Source organism: Xenopus laevis, chromosome 7L (genome assembly GCF_017654675.1).
Source record: "Xenopus laevis strain J_2021 chromosome 7L, Xenopus_laevis_v10.1, whole genome shotgun sequence".
Taxonomy (NCBI): domain Eukaryota; kingdom Metazoa; phylum Chordata; class Amphibia; order Anura; family Pipidae; genus Xenopus; species Xenopus laevis.
In genome coordinates this window covers 66,625,895-66,644,949 of record NC_054383.1, presented here as the reverse complement: position 1 = coordinate 66,644,949, position 19,055 = coordinate 66,625,895, and the positions used below count along the sequence as shown (strand labels likewise).

Genomic DNA, 19,055 nt, shown 5'->3' with positions numbered 1-19,055 from the left:
TGGATACGTTTATATCTACCTCACTGACTCATCTTATCCACTTCCTTCCAATGGGTATATAGGGTTGGTTTACCTTTAACTTAACTTTTAGTATGTTATAGAATGGCGCGTTCTAAGCAACTGTATTATGTGAGTGGTAGATGAACTAACCACTCTGAAGGTATGTTACAAGATCACACGTGGGTGTTTGTTTTGAAGATTAAGGTAATACATAGTATGGGGAAGAATTAATACAATAACCAATGTACTTGCTCTAGTAAAGCAGAAAAAAAAATTAAAAGCTACATAATAATCAGTTTACACAAACAACTTTGCATACATCTCTACATCTAGATGTTTAGATTTACCTATACTAGATATCTACACCTCAAGTCATCCAACATTATCTACAGTATGCATAGATACACAATTTGGATAATTTTCTGTACATTACAAATCTTGCACCTATCTCCATATACGACATTACACAGTGAGATCATTTTAGCTGGCTAGAAATAGGATTCATTTTTTTCCTATGAGGTATAACAGACCACATGCAATGAAATTAAAAGTGTTTCCAAAACAGGATGTAGAGAGATGTCTATATTTATCTAAAAATGGGTTACAGATATGTGAGTCAAAGATTTGAAGAGAGAAGAGCCCCAGGTATCTAAATCAAATAAGCCTGGTCTACAGCTCAAACCGAGTTGCCCATGCCACAAGCTTCTGCCTGCATCTTAATGTTTAAATTATTAAATGCATTAATGTATTTACATTATTTAAGGCTTATGTGCATTTTTCTCTGATAATTTATGTCTCAGAGTTTGAATGTCCGCGGCTGTTAATGTCTGAAACTCTTCCTGTCATTATTGATTCTGGAACAAAAAAAAATAAGCCAGAGTTTTAATGCCTTATTTTTAATGTATTAGAGTCTGAATAAGTGCATTCTCTCTTTTTTTTTTCTTTTGTAATTTCATAATTTAAGTAGTGCATTTATTAAACTGACACAGAATGAATTGTGGCTAAGCCTGGCAAAGATCCAGTTTACGCTAGGAACAAGCCAGCAAAGTAGTAACACGCAGAGTGCATGAATATACGGAAATGTTTCAATGGTCTCACAAAACATATAGGCAATTTGACTGTGGACCTGACAAAGTGTGCTCAGTTTCACATCCCAGACCTACGTGAATATATAATTTTATCTTATTCCTCAATGATTGTGTAATCATTTCATTAGGTTACACTTTAAGCAGCACCCAGGAGTTTACCCTCATACAAGTAAAGGCAATACAGTTAGGAATTCTTTATTTAGAAAAAGAGAATTAAGATAGGGGTTTAAACTGTAGGTAAAAGCAATGATAAATATTAAGATAAAAATAATAGTAGAATCAGTCAGACTGGGGGGGCCCCCGGACCCCCAAGTGCAAAGCGTCCCGCGTCCCCTGTCCCCCATACTCGAACCGCAAAGGGCCTGTAGGTGTCACTGTGCACAAGAGTTATACTGTGTACATAGTACTTTCTAGACTGTTTTAAAGTATTACAGTTGAAGTGTAATGGCTGCATGAAACTGCTAATAAAGCACTGTTATACAGGTATGGGAACGGTTATCCAGAATGCATGGGACCTGGGGTTTTCAGGATAATGCATCTTTCCGTAATTTGGGTCTTCATGCCTTAAGACTACTAAAAATTAATTCAAACATTAAATAAACCCAATAGGCTGGTTTTGCTTCCAATAAGGATTAATTACATCTTAGTTGGGATCAAGTACAAGCTACTGTTTTATTATTACAGAGAAAAGGGAAATAATTTTTAAAAATTTTGATTATTTGGATAAAATGGAGTCTATGGAGACAGCCATTCCGTAATTCGGAGCTTTCTGGATATCGGGTTTCCGGATACCTGTACTATACTCATCCTCTGCTACCAAAACATAACAAATGGGACCTGGAGTATTAAATAATTCCATAATTTGGATCTTCATACTTTAATTCGTCCAAAAGAATAATTGAAACATTAAATAAACGCAATAGGATTGTTCTGCCTTCAATAAGGATTAATTCTGTCTTAGCTGGGATCAAGTACAAGGTAATTTTCGTATTACTAAGTAAAAGGAAATTATGTTTCAAAATTTGAAGTATTTGATTCTATGGGAGATGGCCTTCCCATAAATCACTTCCAGGTTCTGGGGACCCTGGGCAGAAGGTAAGTTAATCTATTTCAGGTCAGGTAGCGAGTCAGGCTATCGGGCATGGTGGTTGCAGGTTAGTTTGCAGTCTGCCTGACCCAACCCTTGCAGGTCTCAAGCACATAGTGCAAACCAGTTAGAGACCAGCCATTTCCAAGGTTTTATTTATTACTGTTATTCGTGGGTTTGGTGGAAAGGATTTCCTTAAGCAGTGAAGGTGTTAACAGCTACCCCTGTAACAGTAGAATTACATTTTGGTGCCCAGCAGGAAAATCAACTAATAAACCATTAGGTGCTTTGTAATGTAGGTTATCTGGATTCTGATAGCTATAGTTTGTAGATATTCGTGGAACTATGGTCACATGGCTGATACACAAATGTAGAGTAAAGGTCCCCATAGATGCAAAGATTTCTCTTGCCGAACGACAGATTTTAGCGAATTCCGACCAATCCTTCGAAATTATCGTGTGGTTAGTGGGATTCGAACGATCGTACATCTTATGGTTTTTCAGCCGACATCTGTCAGAAAATTGATCAGCCAGGTTACAAAATCGGTCCCAGTGCAATCTATCTATGTCTGCAGGGACAAGCAGGCAGCTACCCTTTGTTTTCCTGGCAATATCGTCTGAAATGGTCTTTTTAGTTGATGGACAATTTGTACGTTCATACGATCGTTTCGAGATAATCGTGGTCTCACGATGACGATCGGATCTTTTAAAAATCTTTACATCTATGACCAGCTTAAGGAGGGCAAAGAAAAAATTGTTACACCTCTAAGGTATATCCAAATATGTCCGACAACCAATGCTGTTAGACATGCTAATACAAGGAATAACTATAAAAGAGGCTCTGAGCTCATGTCCTTTACTTCAATAGTATAGCAGATGATGTACACTATATAGGTAGCTTACCTTTAGAATAATTCATCAGGTTTGTCAGCATATTGATGATACTGGGAACCTTTAACTTATAAAACCATTTAAAATAATGTTGACCCTCACCAAGATAATATAGCCAGTATGTGTTCTGCTCTTCAATTAACACTGCCTGTCGCTGTGCAGGTGCAACTTGCTTTACAAGCAGCACAATTACAAATGACAGTATCCTGTACAGTACCAACAAAGACCAAAGGCACCAAAACAAAAAAATGGTTTAAAACATTTACTTTGAAGGCAGCATATAATCTTCATTAATTTAATTCTGGCAATTTGTTGATTGATTTATAGAGTAGAAAATAAATGTAGCTCTAATAGACAAATTAAAATAATCAGAGTAACTAAGCAAAAAGATTAAAATAATCAGAGTAGCTAAGCTAAAAGAATGGAAAAAACAGTAGCATGGTTATGATATTGATATATACCTGGTAATGCACTACAGTATTTAGATATACACATAAAAAGTTCATAAATAGTTTTATTTTTGTCATATATGCTTTTCAGGTGACTAGATGTCTGTAGAAAATGTAGTGTATATAAGGCACAAATTGACAAAGGAGCAAATACTGGCAGCTTATTTGCTTCTGTAAAGGCTGACTCTGCCATTTCTGAGGTTAATCTTGTGCTGTTTTGATTCTCATTACCATTCCTTAATGGTTCTTGTTCATATCAGCCTGTAATGTTAAATAATTAGCTCTGTGGTGAGAATATAACTGCGCAGTGGGAATCTCCCAATTTAAACAAATAACACACACAGCATGGGGCAAGCAATGAATTAGTATTAATATCTAGCTAGAGATATCCCATTGCCTGTAATGCTGAGTTACACATCCTACTTCTTTGGGTTATTTACTTCAAGCAGGCAGGCCCTTTAGTCTATGGAAATAAGGCGCAACTTTGGATACACCTTAAAATTATTCAAATAAGTAAACGTGTTTAGGGAACAAGACTTTTACAATTAACTATTCTACACTTTCCTCCTCATCACCTCATTAGTATGGATAGGGGGTTCTTGCCACTTACAGCCAGCTTTTAAAGTCATAAAAAATAAAGAAGTATAAACTAAGCACTTGGCATTAGCTCCAAGGGGAAACTGCCTCTTATGAAAAGTTATCACTACAAGAAGATGAATCTACCTCGAAGCCTTTCTAAACATTAAAAGCTAACAAATGGTTTTAACACTCAACAATATGTTCCAACAAGTGTGATAAATATATTTAGAAATTATTAATTATTATTATAATATTAAGTCGGCAATTTACTGACCTGCCGCCAAATCTAACCAACCCAGCCTGCCCTTAGGTTATGCCAGAGATTGGAGGGGCAGCCCAACAATGACCTAGCCAATGCCCAAAGGTTACCATACTATCACCAATATTTATTGTATGAAAGACATTTTGGTCGTCTCGTCTATCGGGCAGAACTGAAAGATTTGATTGGGCACCTTTGAAGGGGTCTGAACATCGAAACATTATTTTTCTCAGACTATTTTTCATCTGGTATGGTACCTATGGATTGGAGGAAAGTGGATGTCATTCCTATGTTTGAAATGGAATTATGATCTCAGCCTGGCAATTATAGGCCAGTAAATTTGACATCAAATTTGGGCAAATTATTTGAAGGCTTGCGAAGCGATCACATTTTGTGCTATTGAATGGCATTATGATCAGCAATCAGCATGACTTTATAAAGGATGGGTCATGCCAGACAAATTTGATTGCTTTTTATGATGAGGTAAATAAGATTCTGAACAATAGTAGAGTAGTAGATGCAATCTATTTGAATTTTGCCAAAGCGTTTGATACAGTGCCCCACAAATGACTGCTTTCTAAACTAGGAGCTGTTGGGCTTAATTAAGTGGTTTGCACATGAATAGGAGTAGATACAGAGGGTGGTTGTTAATGGTACATTACACTACTTAGAGCAAAGTTCTTAGTGGGGTCGCTCACTCAAACTGTACATTATTGAATAAGAGAGGGTTCAGAGAAGGGCAGCTAAACTGATGAAAGGTAAAAGAAAAGACTGGCCAACTTGGGGTTGTTCATGCTGGAGAATAGGCGCTTAAGGGGGCATATGATATCTATAGATACATTTATAAGTGGATCATAAAATAACCTCTCTAATGCTTTATTTACCAGTAGGTCCTTCCAGCTGACAAAAGGACACCCATTCCGATTAAAAGAAAGTTGGTTTCGGCTAAAGATTTGGAAGAGATTTTTTAACAGTAAGGGCTGTGATTATGTGGATTTCTCTCCCTGAATCAGTCGTACTACAGTAGATTAGATATCTTTAAGAAGGGGTTGGATGGCATTTTAGCAAGTGAGAGAATACAGGATTATGGAAGATAGCTCACAGTATAAGGTGATCCAGGGAGTGGTCCCATTGCCATCTTGTAGTCAGAAAGGATTATTTTTCCCTTTGCATATCCGACGATTCAGTACTTAACGTTAGTAGAGTGGACATAAGATCTTTCGTACAGCCAATGGCAGTTGAAAAAAAAATAATTGTAGCGTGTATGGCCACCTATTGGCTACTGCCGCACCAGGCTGATTCTCAGTCTGCAAGTGTTGGATGCAGGCACACAGACGTCAGCACTGAAACACGTGGCTAAGCATTTTGACACCACTCTAGGTGCAGTCATAGCAAGCATGGGGGTCGATTTTTGGCCTGCATTTATTCTCAGGCCTAATGGCAATAATCAAGGCCCTATTTAAAGGAATAGTTCAGTGTGAAAATAAAAACTGTGTAAATAGATGGGCTGTGCAAAATAAAAAATGTTTCTAATATAGTTAGCCAAAAATGTAATGTATAAAGGCTGGAGTGAACAGATGTCTAATAAAACAGCCAGAATCCAACTTCCTGCTTTTCAGCTCTATAACTCTGAGCTAGTCAACGATTTGAAGGGGGGCCACATGGTACATTTCTGTTCAGTGAGTTTGTAATTGATCCTCAGCATTCAGCTCAGATTCAAAAGCAACAGATATGACCCATGTGGGCCCCCCCTCAAGTCTCTGATTGGTTACTGCTTGGTAACCAGGGTAACCAGTCAGTGTAAACCAAGAGAGCTGAAAAGCAGGAAGTAGTGTTCTGACTGACATGTTATACATCAAATCACTCCAGCCTTTATACATAACATTTTTGGCTAACTAACTATATTAGAACCATTTTTTATTGTGCACAGCCTATTTACCCAGTTTTTATTTTTACACTGAACAATTCCTTTAAGATGTAAAAACTGCACAAGCTACCTCTGACTAACCTAAACAACTTCGAGTAAATCTAGCTGAAAGAGAGGTCAAAATTACTACCGGACAGTGTGAGAGACAAGTACAAACTTACCCTAAAGACCTTAAAGGGATCCTGTCATCGGAAAACATGTTTTTTGTTTTTTTTTTTCAAAACGCATCAGTTAATAGTGCTACTCCAACAAAATTCTGCACTGAAATCCATTTCTCAAAAGAGCAAAAACAGATTTTTTATATTCAATTTTGAAATCTGACATTGGGCTAGACATATTGTCAGTTTCCCAGCTGCCCCTGGTCATGTGATTTGTGCCTGCACTTTAGGAGAGAAATGCTTTCTGCCAGGCTGCTGTTTTTCCTTCTCAATGTAACTGAAGGAGTTTCAGTGGGACATGGGTTTTTTACTAGAGTGTTGTTCTTAGATCTACCAGGCAGCTGTTATCTTGTGTTAGGGAGCTGCTATCTGGTTACCTTCCCATTGTTCTGTTGTTTGGCTGCTGGGGGGGAAAAGGGAGGGGGGTGATATCACTCCAACTTGCAGTACAGCAGTAAAGAGTGATTGGAGTTTATCAGCGCACAAGTCACATGCCTTGGGGCAGCTGGAAAATTGACAATATGTCTAGCCCCATGTCAGATTTCAAAATTGAATATAAAAAAATCAGTTTGCTCTTTTGAGAAAAGGATTTCAGTGCAGAAGTCTGCTGTAGCAGCACTATTAACTGATTTTTTTGAAAAAAAAGTTTTTTCCCATGACAGTATCCCAGGAGAATGAATACCACTTTACAATTGGGGTTCCAAAACTTTGCAACCCCAAGTGACTACTTTTACTTACCTGACACCCCGGGACCATGCTCCACACTGGCCTGGGGTTCTTCTAGCGATCACCACGGAGTGATCCTCTTCCTGCTTCATTGCTCTTCTAATTTCCCGGGGCAGACTCGTGTGCAGTAGAGTGAAATAGCCGTTTTTTTTTTAGTTAAAGTTTTGCTTTTCACTCTACTGTGCATGTGCAGCCGCGAGAAAATCGGAAGAAGCAGGAAGAGGATCTCTCTGTGCTGCTCGCTAGAAGAACCCCGGCCGGTGGTGTTTTCTGCTGATAAGAGCACCGGCCCGGGGTGTTAGGTAAGTAAAAGTAGTCACTTGAGGGTGCATAACTTTTGGTACCCCCAAGGGGAAAATGGTATTTGTTCTCCTTTAAGCAATACACAACAAAATATAGTTCTAAAAAAAGATTCAAGGGGAAATGAACAGCATAATTCAGTGTTCGCACAAGTAATAGTAAAATATGAGTTGTATTGCCTTCAAATAAAAAATGTCCTAAATCTAATTGTCAGTTTAGTTTTTGAAATTCAGCTAAATGTAACAACTGGTCAAGGCTCCGAATACTTTTGCAAGACACTGTAGTTTCACGTCTTGAGCTACTATGGATTGTGATATTATACTGTACCTTTTTAAATATAAGAAACACTTAAACTGGTAAAATGTCATAGAACAAGTTACATCAAACATCAATCTGTCAAAACATAGTGTTATTAAGCAATATTTGGAACAGTAAGGTCTTCATTCTTCTAAGCATAAACACAATCCAATAACAGCTAATAAGAGCTTCTCTCAACCCACATATTATATATTGTCTGGGAATGCTATAGTCCCAAAATTACAATTTATTCTACAATGTAGCCAAAGATTATATTCTGGATTGGGAAAACATAACTATTGTAGAGAGAGCAATTGTATTCTCTACTCTATAAGAGCAAAATTTATCGCTGAAAAACTGGAATTTTACGTCTTACATTTACCATTTAAGAAACATAGATGAGACCCGCAACCAGCACACCTGCAACCCGCATCTATACCCGCACTCGAAAATTGCACCCCAAGAGACCTGAAAAGCATGAAGTAGTGTTCCGGCTATTATGTTACACATCCACATCACTCAAGCCTTTATACATTACATTTTTGGCTAACTAACTATATTAGAAACATTTTTCATTTTGCACAGCATATCTATTTCACAGTTTTTATTGTCACACTGAACTACTCCTTTAAGGTCTTGTTTGCGTGAGCAAGACCAATCGAATGTTTAAAGGAGAACCAAAGCCTATCCTATCCTCAGCTCCCCCTCCTAGCTCCATTCCCACAATATCCAATATCCCTGCAATAAATGCCGATCTGCAGAGTTGCGCAGTGGAATTCAAAGGGTCATCTTCCCCTGGCCGTCTAATCTTCTTCTGTCAGTTTTCTGTTGTGGATCTTGGGGTTACATGTGTAGTCAAAGCAGATTCAGGACATAGATACAACTGCACATGCTCCTGCACAATCCAAGATCCGTGTTAACAAACCTAAAAAGAGAACCCAAAACCAGGGGAAGATGATGCCTGTAAACTCTACTGTGCATCTCTTCAGAGTTATGGCAGGTCAGGGGAACTTTTGAACAGAACAGATGCTAGGGTTGTGAAAAACCCGACCCGCACATCACTAGTATGGACACACGTGTTCCAAGTCTCCCTTTGGATATAAAGCCAAATAGGAATTAATGGATAATGTAATGACTCTGGGAATGGGTGGTAGGGCTTTATATACATTAAAGGTGTTTCATGCATTTGAGTTTGAGATTGGTTAAGCTCCCTGACTTCATAAAAAAATTGTGTAGGGCTCCTTAAAGTATCTTATCCCTCAATGGACTGTGTTGGCAATTTAAATATGTCTGCAGTGTTGTGGGAAGTGCAGCGATAACTCTTTTTAAGTAACTCAAAGAAACTAACCAGAAGAAGTTACTGGTCAGCTGCTTGAAAACAATCATATGATTTGATATGGGTTACTAGATGTGGACAAACTTAGGACTTGGCTTTTTACCTATTTTGTTACATTCCAACCTGTAATTTAAATGTTTCTTAATCTTATTTTATGTGATGGATCTGCACAAAATAGTCTAAGTTGATGAAGTGAAATGCAAAAAATATATATAAAAAAATAATTAAAAAAATAAATAAAAAACTGAAAATTGGCATGTGCATATGTATTCACCCCCCTTGCCATAAAGCCCCCTAAAAAATCCTGGTGCAACCAATTACCTTCAAGAGTTATATAATTAGTGAAAGGAAAAACACACCTTTTCTGAAAGGCCCCAGAGGCTGCAACACCACTAAGCAAGAGGCATCACATTTTTGATGATCCCCCGGAGCACCATCAAATCCATCATCTTCAAATGGAAAGAACATGGTACCACAACAAACCTGCCAAGAGGTCCGCCCACCAAAACTCACAGACCGGGCAAGGAGGGCATTAATCAGAGAGGCAGCACAGAGACCAAAGGTAACCCTAAAGGAGTTGCAGAGTTCCAAAGCAGAGACTGGAGTATCTGTCCATAGGACCACAATAAGCTGTACACTCCATAGAGCTGGGCTTTATAGTAAAGTGTCCAGAAAAAAGCTATTACTTAAAGTTAAAAATAAGAAGGCACGTTTTGAGTTTGCCAAAAGGCATGTGGGAGACTCCTCAAATGTATGGAGGAAGGTGATCTGGTCAGCTGAGATTAAAATTTAACTTTTAGGCCACCAAGGAAAATGCTATATCAGGTGCAAACCTAACACATCCTATCACCCCAAGAACACCATCGCCACAGTGAAACATGGTGGTGATAGCATCATGCTGTGGGAATGTTTTTCAGCAGCAGGGACTGGGAAAGTGGTCCAAGTAGAGGGAAAGATGGATGGGGCTAAATACAGGGATATTCTTGAGCAAAACCTGTGTCAGTCAGCCTGTGATTTGAGACTGGGACGGAGGTTCACCCTCCAGCAGGACAATGACCCGAAGCATACTGCTAAAGCAACACTCGATTGGTTTAAGGGGAAACATTTAAAGGTGTTGGAATGGTCTAGTCAAAGTCCAGACCTCAATCCAATTGGGAATCTGTGGTCAGATGAAGATTGCTGTTCACAAGAGAAAACCATCCAACATGAAGGAGCTAGAGCAGTTTTGCCTTGAGGAATGGGAAAAAATCCCAGTGGCAAGATGTGGCAAGCTCATAGAGACTTATCCAAAGCGACTTGCAGCTGTAATTGCCACAAAAGGTTCTACAAAGTCCTGACTTTAGGGGTGGTGAACAGTAATGCACGCCAAAGATTTCTGTTATTTTCAATTATTTCTTGTTTGCTTCAGAATAAAAAAAAAAAAAACATCTTCAAAGTTGTAGGCATGTTCTGTAAATGAAATGGGGCAAATTTTCAAACAATCCATATTAATTCTAGTTTGTTAGGCAACAACATGAAAAATGCCACGGGGGTGAATACTTTTGCGAGGCACTGTATAATTTTTTTAACTTTTAAAAAAGAAAATATTACAATAAACAAGAGTAGCTTGTTTTTGAAGAGGAAACAAACAACAAATTCAAGCCCAGGACCAACCCCACACAGCACTAAAATAGAATGCACAATAGCACAGCCCCCACTGGACTTTAATTAGGAGTGCATAATTGAACAAATAACTCACCCTAGAAAATGATTTGGCTGCAGTGAGAAATTTCACTAGAGCAGACAGTTCAAGTTCCAAAATGTTTTTTTACTTAATCCCAAGTTTACACAAGAGATTTGAATGGTCGGAATTTATATGAGCACAAAGAAACATTGTTTTCTCCAAATGCTAACAAAAGGCACATGCAGATTTCCAGCAGCAAGGCTGCTGTTAAACTCTGTTGAACTGCAGATGAATAAATCTTCCCAGGTAACATGTTTATTTGAAGTTGATTTGATGAAGTGGTATTAAAGTATTATAAGATCTATTGACAAATAGTTAAAAGAAGAATATTTAGTGTTGACTAGTATCACCGTTCTGGAACAAGGTCACAAATATTCTCTCAAGGACTAAATAATATATTTCCTAAATATATTTGCATATTCTTACTGGGAATTAAAACAATGAGGTTCACTAACCCAGCTCACCTATTAATCCTTCATATTTTAACAGCATGCTGTTTGAAACAACATTTCAACCAACCAATATAGAGTTAACCAAGTACTGCTGCATTTTTCCAATGACAGGAAACACAGTGATTCAGTTGTATCCACTATGTCCATTCCAATTTCATTTTAAGAACAGAAAGTAACTGTAAATCTCAAATAGAATACTGCATTAGTGTTTTTTCAAGTGAACTCTGCCTCTTTTTGACAGTCTACTTTCTCAATAAATAAATTCATAGGGATGTAAATCAAAAGTCAGGCTTCATAACTTTTTGGCAAGTATTTCCCTTATTTTAATGACAATCAGTGGTGACAACAGTTATCTGTGTTACATCTTTGCAGCGAGTTTAAGGAATGAGCTATGCTGATAAAAGTCATACTCTTCTCATTAAGGGGCAGATTTATTAAAATGTGAGTTTAGATTTTAATAAATAAAATATCGCCCACCTTCCATTCTTTCCTATGGGATTTTCGGAAGTATTTTTATTAAATAGAGCGTTCTAACTTTCACCCATTGATAAATATGCTTATAAAAGTCCCATCGGAATCAATTAGAACGTGGGTGAGTTTTTATTTATTAAAATCTAGACTCACATTTAGATAGCTCTGGTCCTAAATGTTAAAATCTACTTTGTATCCAACAAGTGTGGTATTACCTGTGTCTTTCTCTAGATATACCAGACTACATATGTGCCCCCAAATTTAGCACGCAGGAGCTCTTTACATAATGCCTGTCACATAGAGGGAAGATGGTTGGGGCACTATAAGAAAAGGTTTAGAAGATACAATGCAGGGTGCACCACAATCATATGTGATACCTCAGCATGTGATTGCAGGTACCATTGTGGAATAAGTGAAAAGAAGTTGTTACGAGACTGTAGGAAAGTATATTTCTACTAAGCCTTTGCTGCCCTCTTGTGTTCAAATCAGAAACAAAATGTTAGAGAATTAAAAGAGTGATACAGGCATGGGACCTGTTATCCAGAATGCTCAGGACCTAGGAATTTTCCAGATAATACATTTTCTGTAATTTGGATCCTCATAACCTAAGTCTACTAGAAAATCATGTAAACATTAAATAAACCCAATAGGCTGGTTATGCTTACAATAAGGATTCATTATATATTGATTGTGATCAATTACAAAGTACTGTTTTATTATTGCAGAGAAAAAGAAAATAATTTGTAAAAATTTGGAATATTTGGATAAAATGGAGTTTCCTTAATTCGGAGCTTTCTGGATAATGGGTTTACGGATATCGGATCCCATACCTGTACTATATCTATAATCCATCAAGTAGTTCATTTTTGATAAAGTAGTTTATATTAAGGGCACTTGTTGCACAAAAATGTTTTCCCCCACCAAAGGTGTGGGCGAATAGAGTCCACACTCCAGTTGCGGCTACAGTAGATTTTTTTTTAATTGACCCCGCCAGCGTTAGGACACTTGCACCGGGAGGGAGCTACTGGTGCAATGGGCCGTGTTGTGCAGAGAGCATGCGCAAAATAAGCTAATTGTGGCATTCACTCATTATGCACATGCAGGTGCCCCAACATTGCCACTCGAAACGGGAGTTTCCTCCCAGTGCGGGTGTCCTATCACTGGCAAAGGACAATTTTTTAAAGAAAAACTACAATCCTGACTCCCTTACACATATCGCAAAGGCAACAAAAAAAAATAAGCTAGACTTTCCTCACTTCATTGTCTGGTGTTCTTTACATTAATTTTCCGCCTTTTTGTCTCCCATTCTCTCCTTCACTACCATACTCTTTTAGTTTCTCATCTCCTCTACCTCGGTTTCAACACTCTCCATCCTCTTCCCATTATGTTCATTTCTGTTTACTTTTTACTTGTGCTTCCTTCTTCTTTCCCTTGCTTTGTTAATTTGTCTGCATGCTTTCTTCTAGTTTCCCCCTTTTATATGCCTTCTTTAAAGCTCAGCGTTATAATTTCCACATTTGCCACACTAAGGAAGGTAATGTGTGATTAGAAGTTGGTCAGTGCCTTAACCAGCACACCCATATTACTGTTAAGACTTTGTTTCCTCCCTGCCATTAGCTTGCCAAGACGAAAGCATTGGTTTCACAAGCTTTATCTCCCCACTTGCAGCTTGTAAAGATTGCCCAGAACAACACCCATGGCATAAGCCCACCAATAATGGGTGTCAGGGTACAATAGCCACATTGAATTTGTCCACTATTTCTGCAGAATAACTCTGCTAATCTACAGAAATACACAAAAGGAGGGTCTGTTGGAGAACTTCACGGCTAAGTAAAATATACAAATACATTGGAAGTGACCTTATGCCTTTAAAATTTGGTGTTGCTTGCAAAATTGTTTCAACCAGTAGTGCAGAGAATTTAAACAGTCAGAAACATATTGCTTTTCATAGCATTTACATTTTCAAATTAATTGCATTAAAAATCACAGAAAATGTTTACATTTATATGGAAATTACATTTTATCTCACTGTGCAAAATAAGCTATATGATAAATTCAAATTTAAAAATTGGTTAATGAAAGTACATTCATTATAAAGACGACATTAGGGGGCATATTTATGAAGGGTCGAGTTTCGAATTGAAAAAAACTTTGAAATTCGATTTCAAAAAGACCAACCGAAGTAAAGTCTAAGTTTTTTTTGGGTCGAAGAGGTCCGTATTCGGCTGAATTCTAATCGTTTGATCGAAGGAATAGCGCATTTGATTTCTCAAAGACCACCAATTGACTCCATATAGGTTCTAGGAGGTCCCCTATAGGCTTAAACAGCACTTCGCAGGTTTTAGATGGCGAATGGTCGAAGTTTTAAAGAGACAGTACATGATAAATTTTGATATTCGAATTTCAAAGTTTTTTTCAAATTCGAATCGAAGTTGGACTATTCCCTAGTCGAAGTATACAAAAAATAGATCGAGATTCGAAGTTTTTAACTTCGAAAACTCACTTCAACCCTTAATAAATCTGCCCCTAGGAGTCTACTTGTTGTTTTCAAATATGCTCAGGCATTAGCTAAAGGCTCGCTGAATAAAACTACTGATTATTATGACAGCAAAATACCTAATTGGGTGTATGAATAAGGCATTTAATTATAATCAGAACCATCACCAGACCGTGTCAAGTTTTCCCCACCAGAGGGAAAAAAAACATGTTTTTTTCACAATAAAAAATTTTTTTCAGGCATTTACCATTACTGCCAACAATTTTCAGGAGAGAAAATGTTAAAGATTCTTTTTCTAACTCTACTGATACTCATATAATGAAGTGTGTTGAGCTCACAACAATATGAAGCTGTTGGTGGGCAAAATCAAAACACATGCATTCACTCTACCACAAAAATAATGTACAGTCATGCTTAAAGTCATTTATAACAGTTACCCACTAGAGGGTGAAAAATGGTTTTGTATTTAATGCTATTAGTGTGAAAACAGTGAAAATTATCTCTGTATTTTATATACACCAGAAAGCACAAATTAAATAACATGAGTAAATTGATAAAAATTTTATTTTGGTTATGTACAACACAAAAAAGTGCTTAAATATAGTTTAAATGGCATCACAAAGGACATCCAGGTTTCTCCACTTACTCGATTTACTGATAAAATTTTTGAATTGCTGCATGGAAAAGAATGCTAAGCTTTATAAGAAAATTAAATGGTATACAGAGTGAAAATAAACTATTACGACCTCACTGTATAATAAACCTCTGCCTATTATGTTGATCTCTGATAACTTACCAGCTGATCTCTTGGTACTATCTTTTCATTTATCAGAGACGGACCACCCTAAAAGAGAAGGAGAAGAGAATATTATTATCTGTGAATACACTGGTAATTTTTGTCATTTAAATTCAGAATCATTTATAAATCTGGCATCTTTTGATTCTGCACTAAGGAACTACATTAAAGGGATCCTGTCATCGGAAACATGTTTTTTTCAAAACACATCAGTTAATAGTGCTACTCCAGCAGAACTCTGCACTGAATCCATTTCTCAAAACAGCAAACATATTTTTTCATATTCAATTTTGAAATCTAACATGGGGTTAGACATTTTGTCAATTTCCCAGCTGCCCCTGGTCATGTGACTTGTGCCTGCACTTTAGGAGAGAAATGCTTTCTGGCAGGCTGCTGTTTTTCCTTCTCAATGTAACGGAAGGAGTCTCAGTGGGACATTGGTTTTTACTATTGAGTGTTGTTCTTAGATCTACCAGGCAGCTGTTATCTTGTGTTAGGGAGCTGCTACCTTCCCATTGTTCTTTTGTTTGGCTGCTGGGGGGGGGGGGAAGGGAGGGGGTGATATCACTCCAACTTGCAGTACAGCAGTAAAGAGTGATTGAATTTTATCAGAGCACAAGTCACATGACTTGGGGCAGCTGGGAAATTGACAATATGTCTAGCCCCTGCAGGCAAACATGGGGGCCCCCTTCCCTCAGAGAACTAATGAAGCACATGCTTGCCAGCATCCCTCCCAACATTTTGAAAACAGAAAGAGGGACAAAAAGCTTCTGAACCGTCGTCAAGATGGGAAGGACTTGAAATGCGTCGATTTGGGGGAATATGTGAGGATCGAATAAATTCACTTATAATTATTTCTGTGAGTGCCTCCAGTGCGTCTAAATATTTTGAATTGTGGGAGTAGCACCCGGATTAGTTTTGATATGTGGACAGTTCAGACATTGGATGTGGCCGAAACGTCAGTCCATTTCTCGCTATGCAATAAAATATTTTTTTGAATTTATAAGACCTGTGAATGCGGATCTATTTGGAAGTATGTTGATTTATATGTGATACTGCACCCAGGCATCCTTTAATGACAATTAACGAGAGTTATATATACCAACCAAACAGATCCGCACTCTTTCAATAAACCCTTAGTTCATCTGCCCAAGTGCTTCTCCTGGGATTTGAATGTACAAAAACAAAAAAGTTGGTAGCACACTCCAGTTACTTAAATATAATTGAAATTTTTTATTTAATTATGGCATAACGATCAACGTTTCGGCTCCCCTCTAGAGCCATCTTGAGAAAGGCTCTAGATGGGAGCCGAAATGTCGATCATTATGCCATAATTAACTAAAAAATGTTCAATTATATTTAAGTCCTTGGAGTGCGCTACCAACTTTTTTATATATATATATATATATATATATATATATATATATATATATATATATATATATATATATATATATATATATATATATATATATATTCATTCAGATATATATATCAAAAATCACAAAAGGACCGCACTCACAGGACTTTATTTGGTGCAAAAAACTATTTTGTTTTGATTTTTACGTTTCGGCTTCTAACTTAAGCCGTCATCAGGAAGTGTTAGAAGCCGAAACGTAGAAATAAAAACAAAAATTTTTTTTGCACCAAGTAAAGTCCTATGCGTGTGTTCCTTTTGTGATTTTTGAGATATATATATATATATATATATATATATATATATATATATATATATATATATATATATATATATATATATATATATATATATATATCGTGGTTGCAAAAGTACTTGCACTCTTACTGTGATAGCCTGTGGGGTGCACCGTCAATCAATCATGTAGTCAAATCTGGAACAAAAAATTCCTGGACCAGCACTTCCCTTCGTGATTCCAGTGTTTTTAATTATACACACACATATAGCCACTCCAACGTTTCAGTCCGTTTCAGTCCACTTTGGGACCTTTATCGAGGATAATGTGCATTGTGCAAACAAGCTTTAAGTAGTGCAAATAAGTGCCAAAAAGGCATCACGGTGCTAATTAGATTCAGCCAATCAAAATCAATTGCATTTACATATCATTACACAGTGTTAAAAAGTCATTGCTATGTGTTAAAACAGGGGTGCCCAGGACGTCGATCGATGGTCTACCCGTAGAAACAGAGGGGAAGGAAGGGAGGGCTGAACACACACGGAGAAACAGAGGGGTAGGAAGGGAGGGCAGGCTACAGGTACAGACACAGAGGGGAAAGAAGGGTGGGCTGCAACAAGCATGGAGACACAGAGGGGAAGGAAGGGCAGGCTACAGGCACGGACAGGTAGGGGAAGGAGTGCTGAGAGTAGCAAGCACAGAGGGGAAGGGAGTGTGTTCAAACTTTCATAACCTGCCAAATTTTGTAAAATTAACATGGCAATTAGGGGGTGTGGCCACAAAAAATAGGCATGGTTTAAAAAATTGCTGCGCGTTATCAAGGTAGATCTCCTGATGGGGGCCAGGTGTCTAGAGTAGATCACAGTGTAAAAAAGTCTGGCCACCCCTGTGTTAAAAAATCCATTAAAATATGTAAAATGCAATGTGTTACATCAACAATAGGTGTCTTCATACTGTGAATTAAAATCTATTCTTAAAGGGCACCAATCATAACTAATATCATTTACTAAGTAAATACACTATGTGAAAGTTCAAGAAAGTTCAAGAAATACGATTTTTAAAATAGTTAAAATCGTTTGTATAATGTAAATCATCAGCTCACTATACTTTCTGCAAGATCTCCCCTATCTCCACTGAAATTCTAGCTGAGGCAGGCATCTTGGATTTCACTGGCTCCTCCTACCTATATCTTCCCAGCCAACTGTAGCTCTGAAATCTCGCACATGCTCAGTTGAAATTCCTTGGTTGCTTAGCAACCCTTCTAAGCTATTTTCAAATCAGCCAAACCTTTGTGTTAGCTGCTGTTCAGTAGTGCTGCCACCTGTAATTAATGTGTGCCCTTCATTTGCATAATGACATCAAAAGCAGGGGACAAGGTAGGGGAATCTCGTGATACTTCTAGTGGAGGAGTTTACTAAACAGTCTCTGTCTCTGTTATAGTCTGAGTATGGACTCCCTCAGTGAAAGAACCCATTTGACAAAGTAAGAGATTTTTTAAAACCTGCAGTTTTTTTCAAAAAAGTATATATGTAGTTTGATTAAACGTGTTTAGGTTCTACTGGGCAGATTGTTAATGTGTTTGATTTTGGCTGTGATAGGTGCCCTTTAAAAATCTCCATATGTGATCCATCCTGTAAAACCTAATGTGTTACAATGTATTACAATCAATAAAGTTTAACACATTGCAGTTTAATAGATGTTTTAACACATAGCAATGACTTTTTAACTGTGTCGTGATATGTAAATGAGATTGATTTTGATTGGCTGAACCTAATTAGCACTGTGATGTCTTTTTGGCACTACTTAAAACTTTGCACATACATTATGCTTGATAAAGGTCCCAAAGTGGCCCGAAACTATGGAGTGGCTATATGTGTGTATAAATGTGATCGTGTACCGCTGGAATAACTTTGTTTTGAGTAGTGCCGGTACTGTGGGATAATATATATATATATATATATAAATAGAGAGATATATTTCTGCGAAAGTATTTTAGAAGCTTGACTTCTCCCCCAACACTTTAGTAACGATGCAGTCCTCTGAATGAATGAAGAACAATGAGAGGGCATACATAGAATCATAAGTAGTGAAAATCAACAATAGCAATAAAATGCCAGCCTTACAAAACAACTGCTTTTGGGCTGCTATGCTTCAGTGCCCCCCCCCCCCATGACCAGATAGCATAAGACAATCTATAACCTTACAAAAGTTAAAAATGAACTACCTCTGTAAATAGTGCCCAAGTATACAGAGGTCAAAGAGCAAAGTAACACAATATTCCAGACATGAGTTACATTTTAGTATGATGTAGAGTGAATTTCTAAGGCAATTTGCAGTTGGTTTTCATTTTTTACTATTTGTGGTTCTT

The 19,055-nt window shown here is 37.4% G+C and overlaps 1 protein-coding gene across 1 annotated transcript in view; it reads right to left on the bottom strand.

Moving 5' to 3' along the window:
• Window positions 1–19,055, bottom strand: part of pex14.L (peroxisomal biogenesis factor 14 L homeolog) — a 100,736-nt gene that overhangs the window by 78,165 nt on the left and 3,516 nt on the right. The window contains exon 2 of the mRNA XM_018225647.2: window positions 15,036–15,083. Coding sequence (XP_018081136.1) covers window positions 15,036–15,083 — 48 coding nt within the window. The remainder of the gene's footprint in view (window positions 1–15,035; window positions 15,084–19,055) is intronic.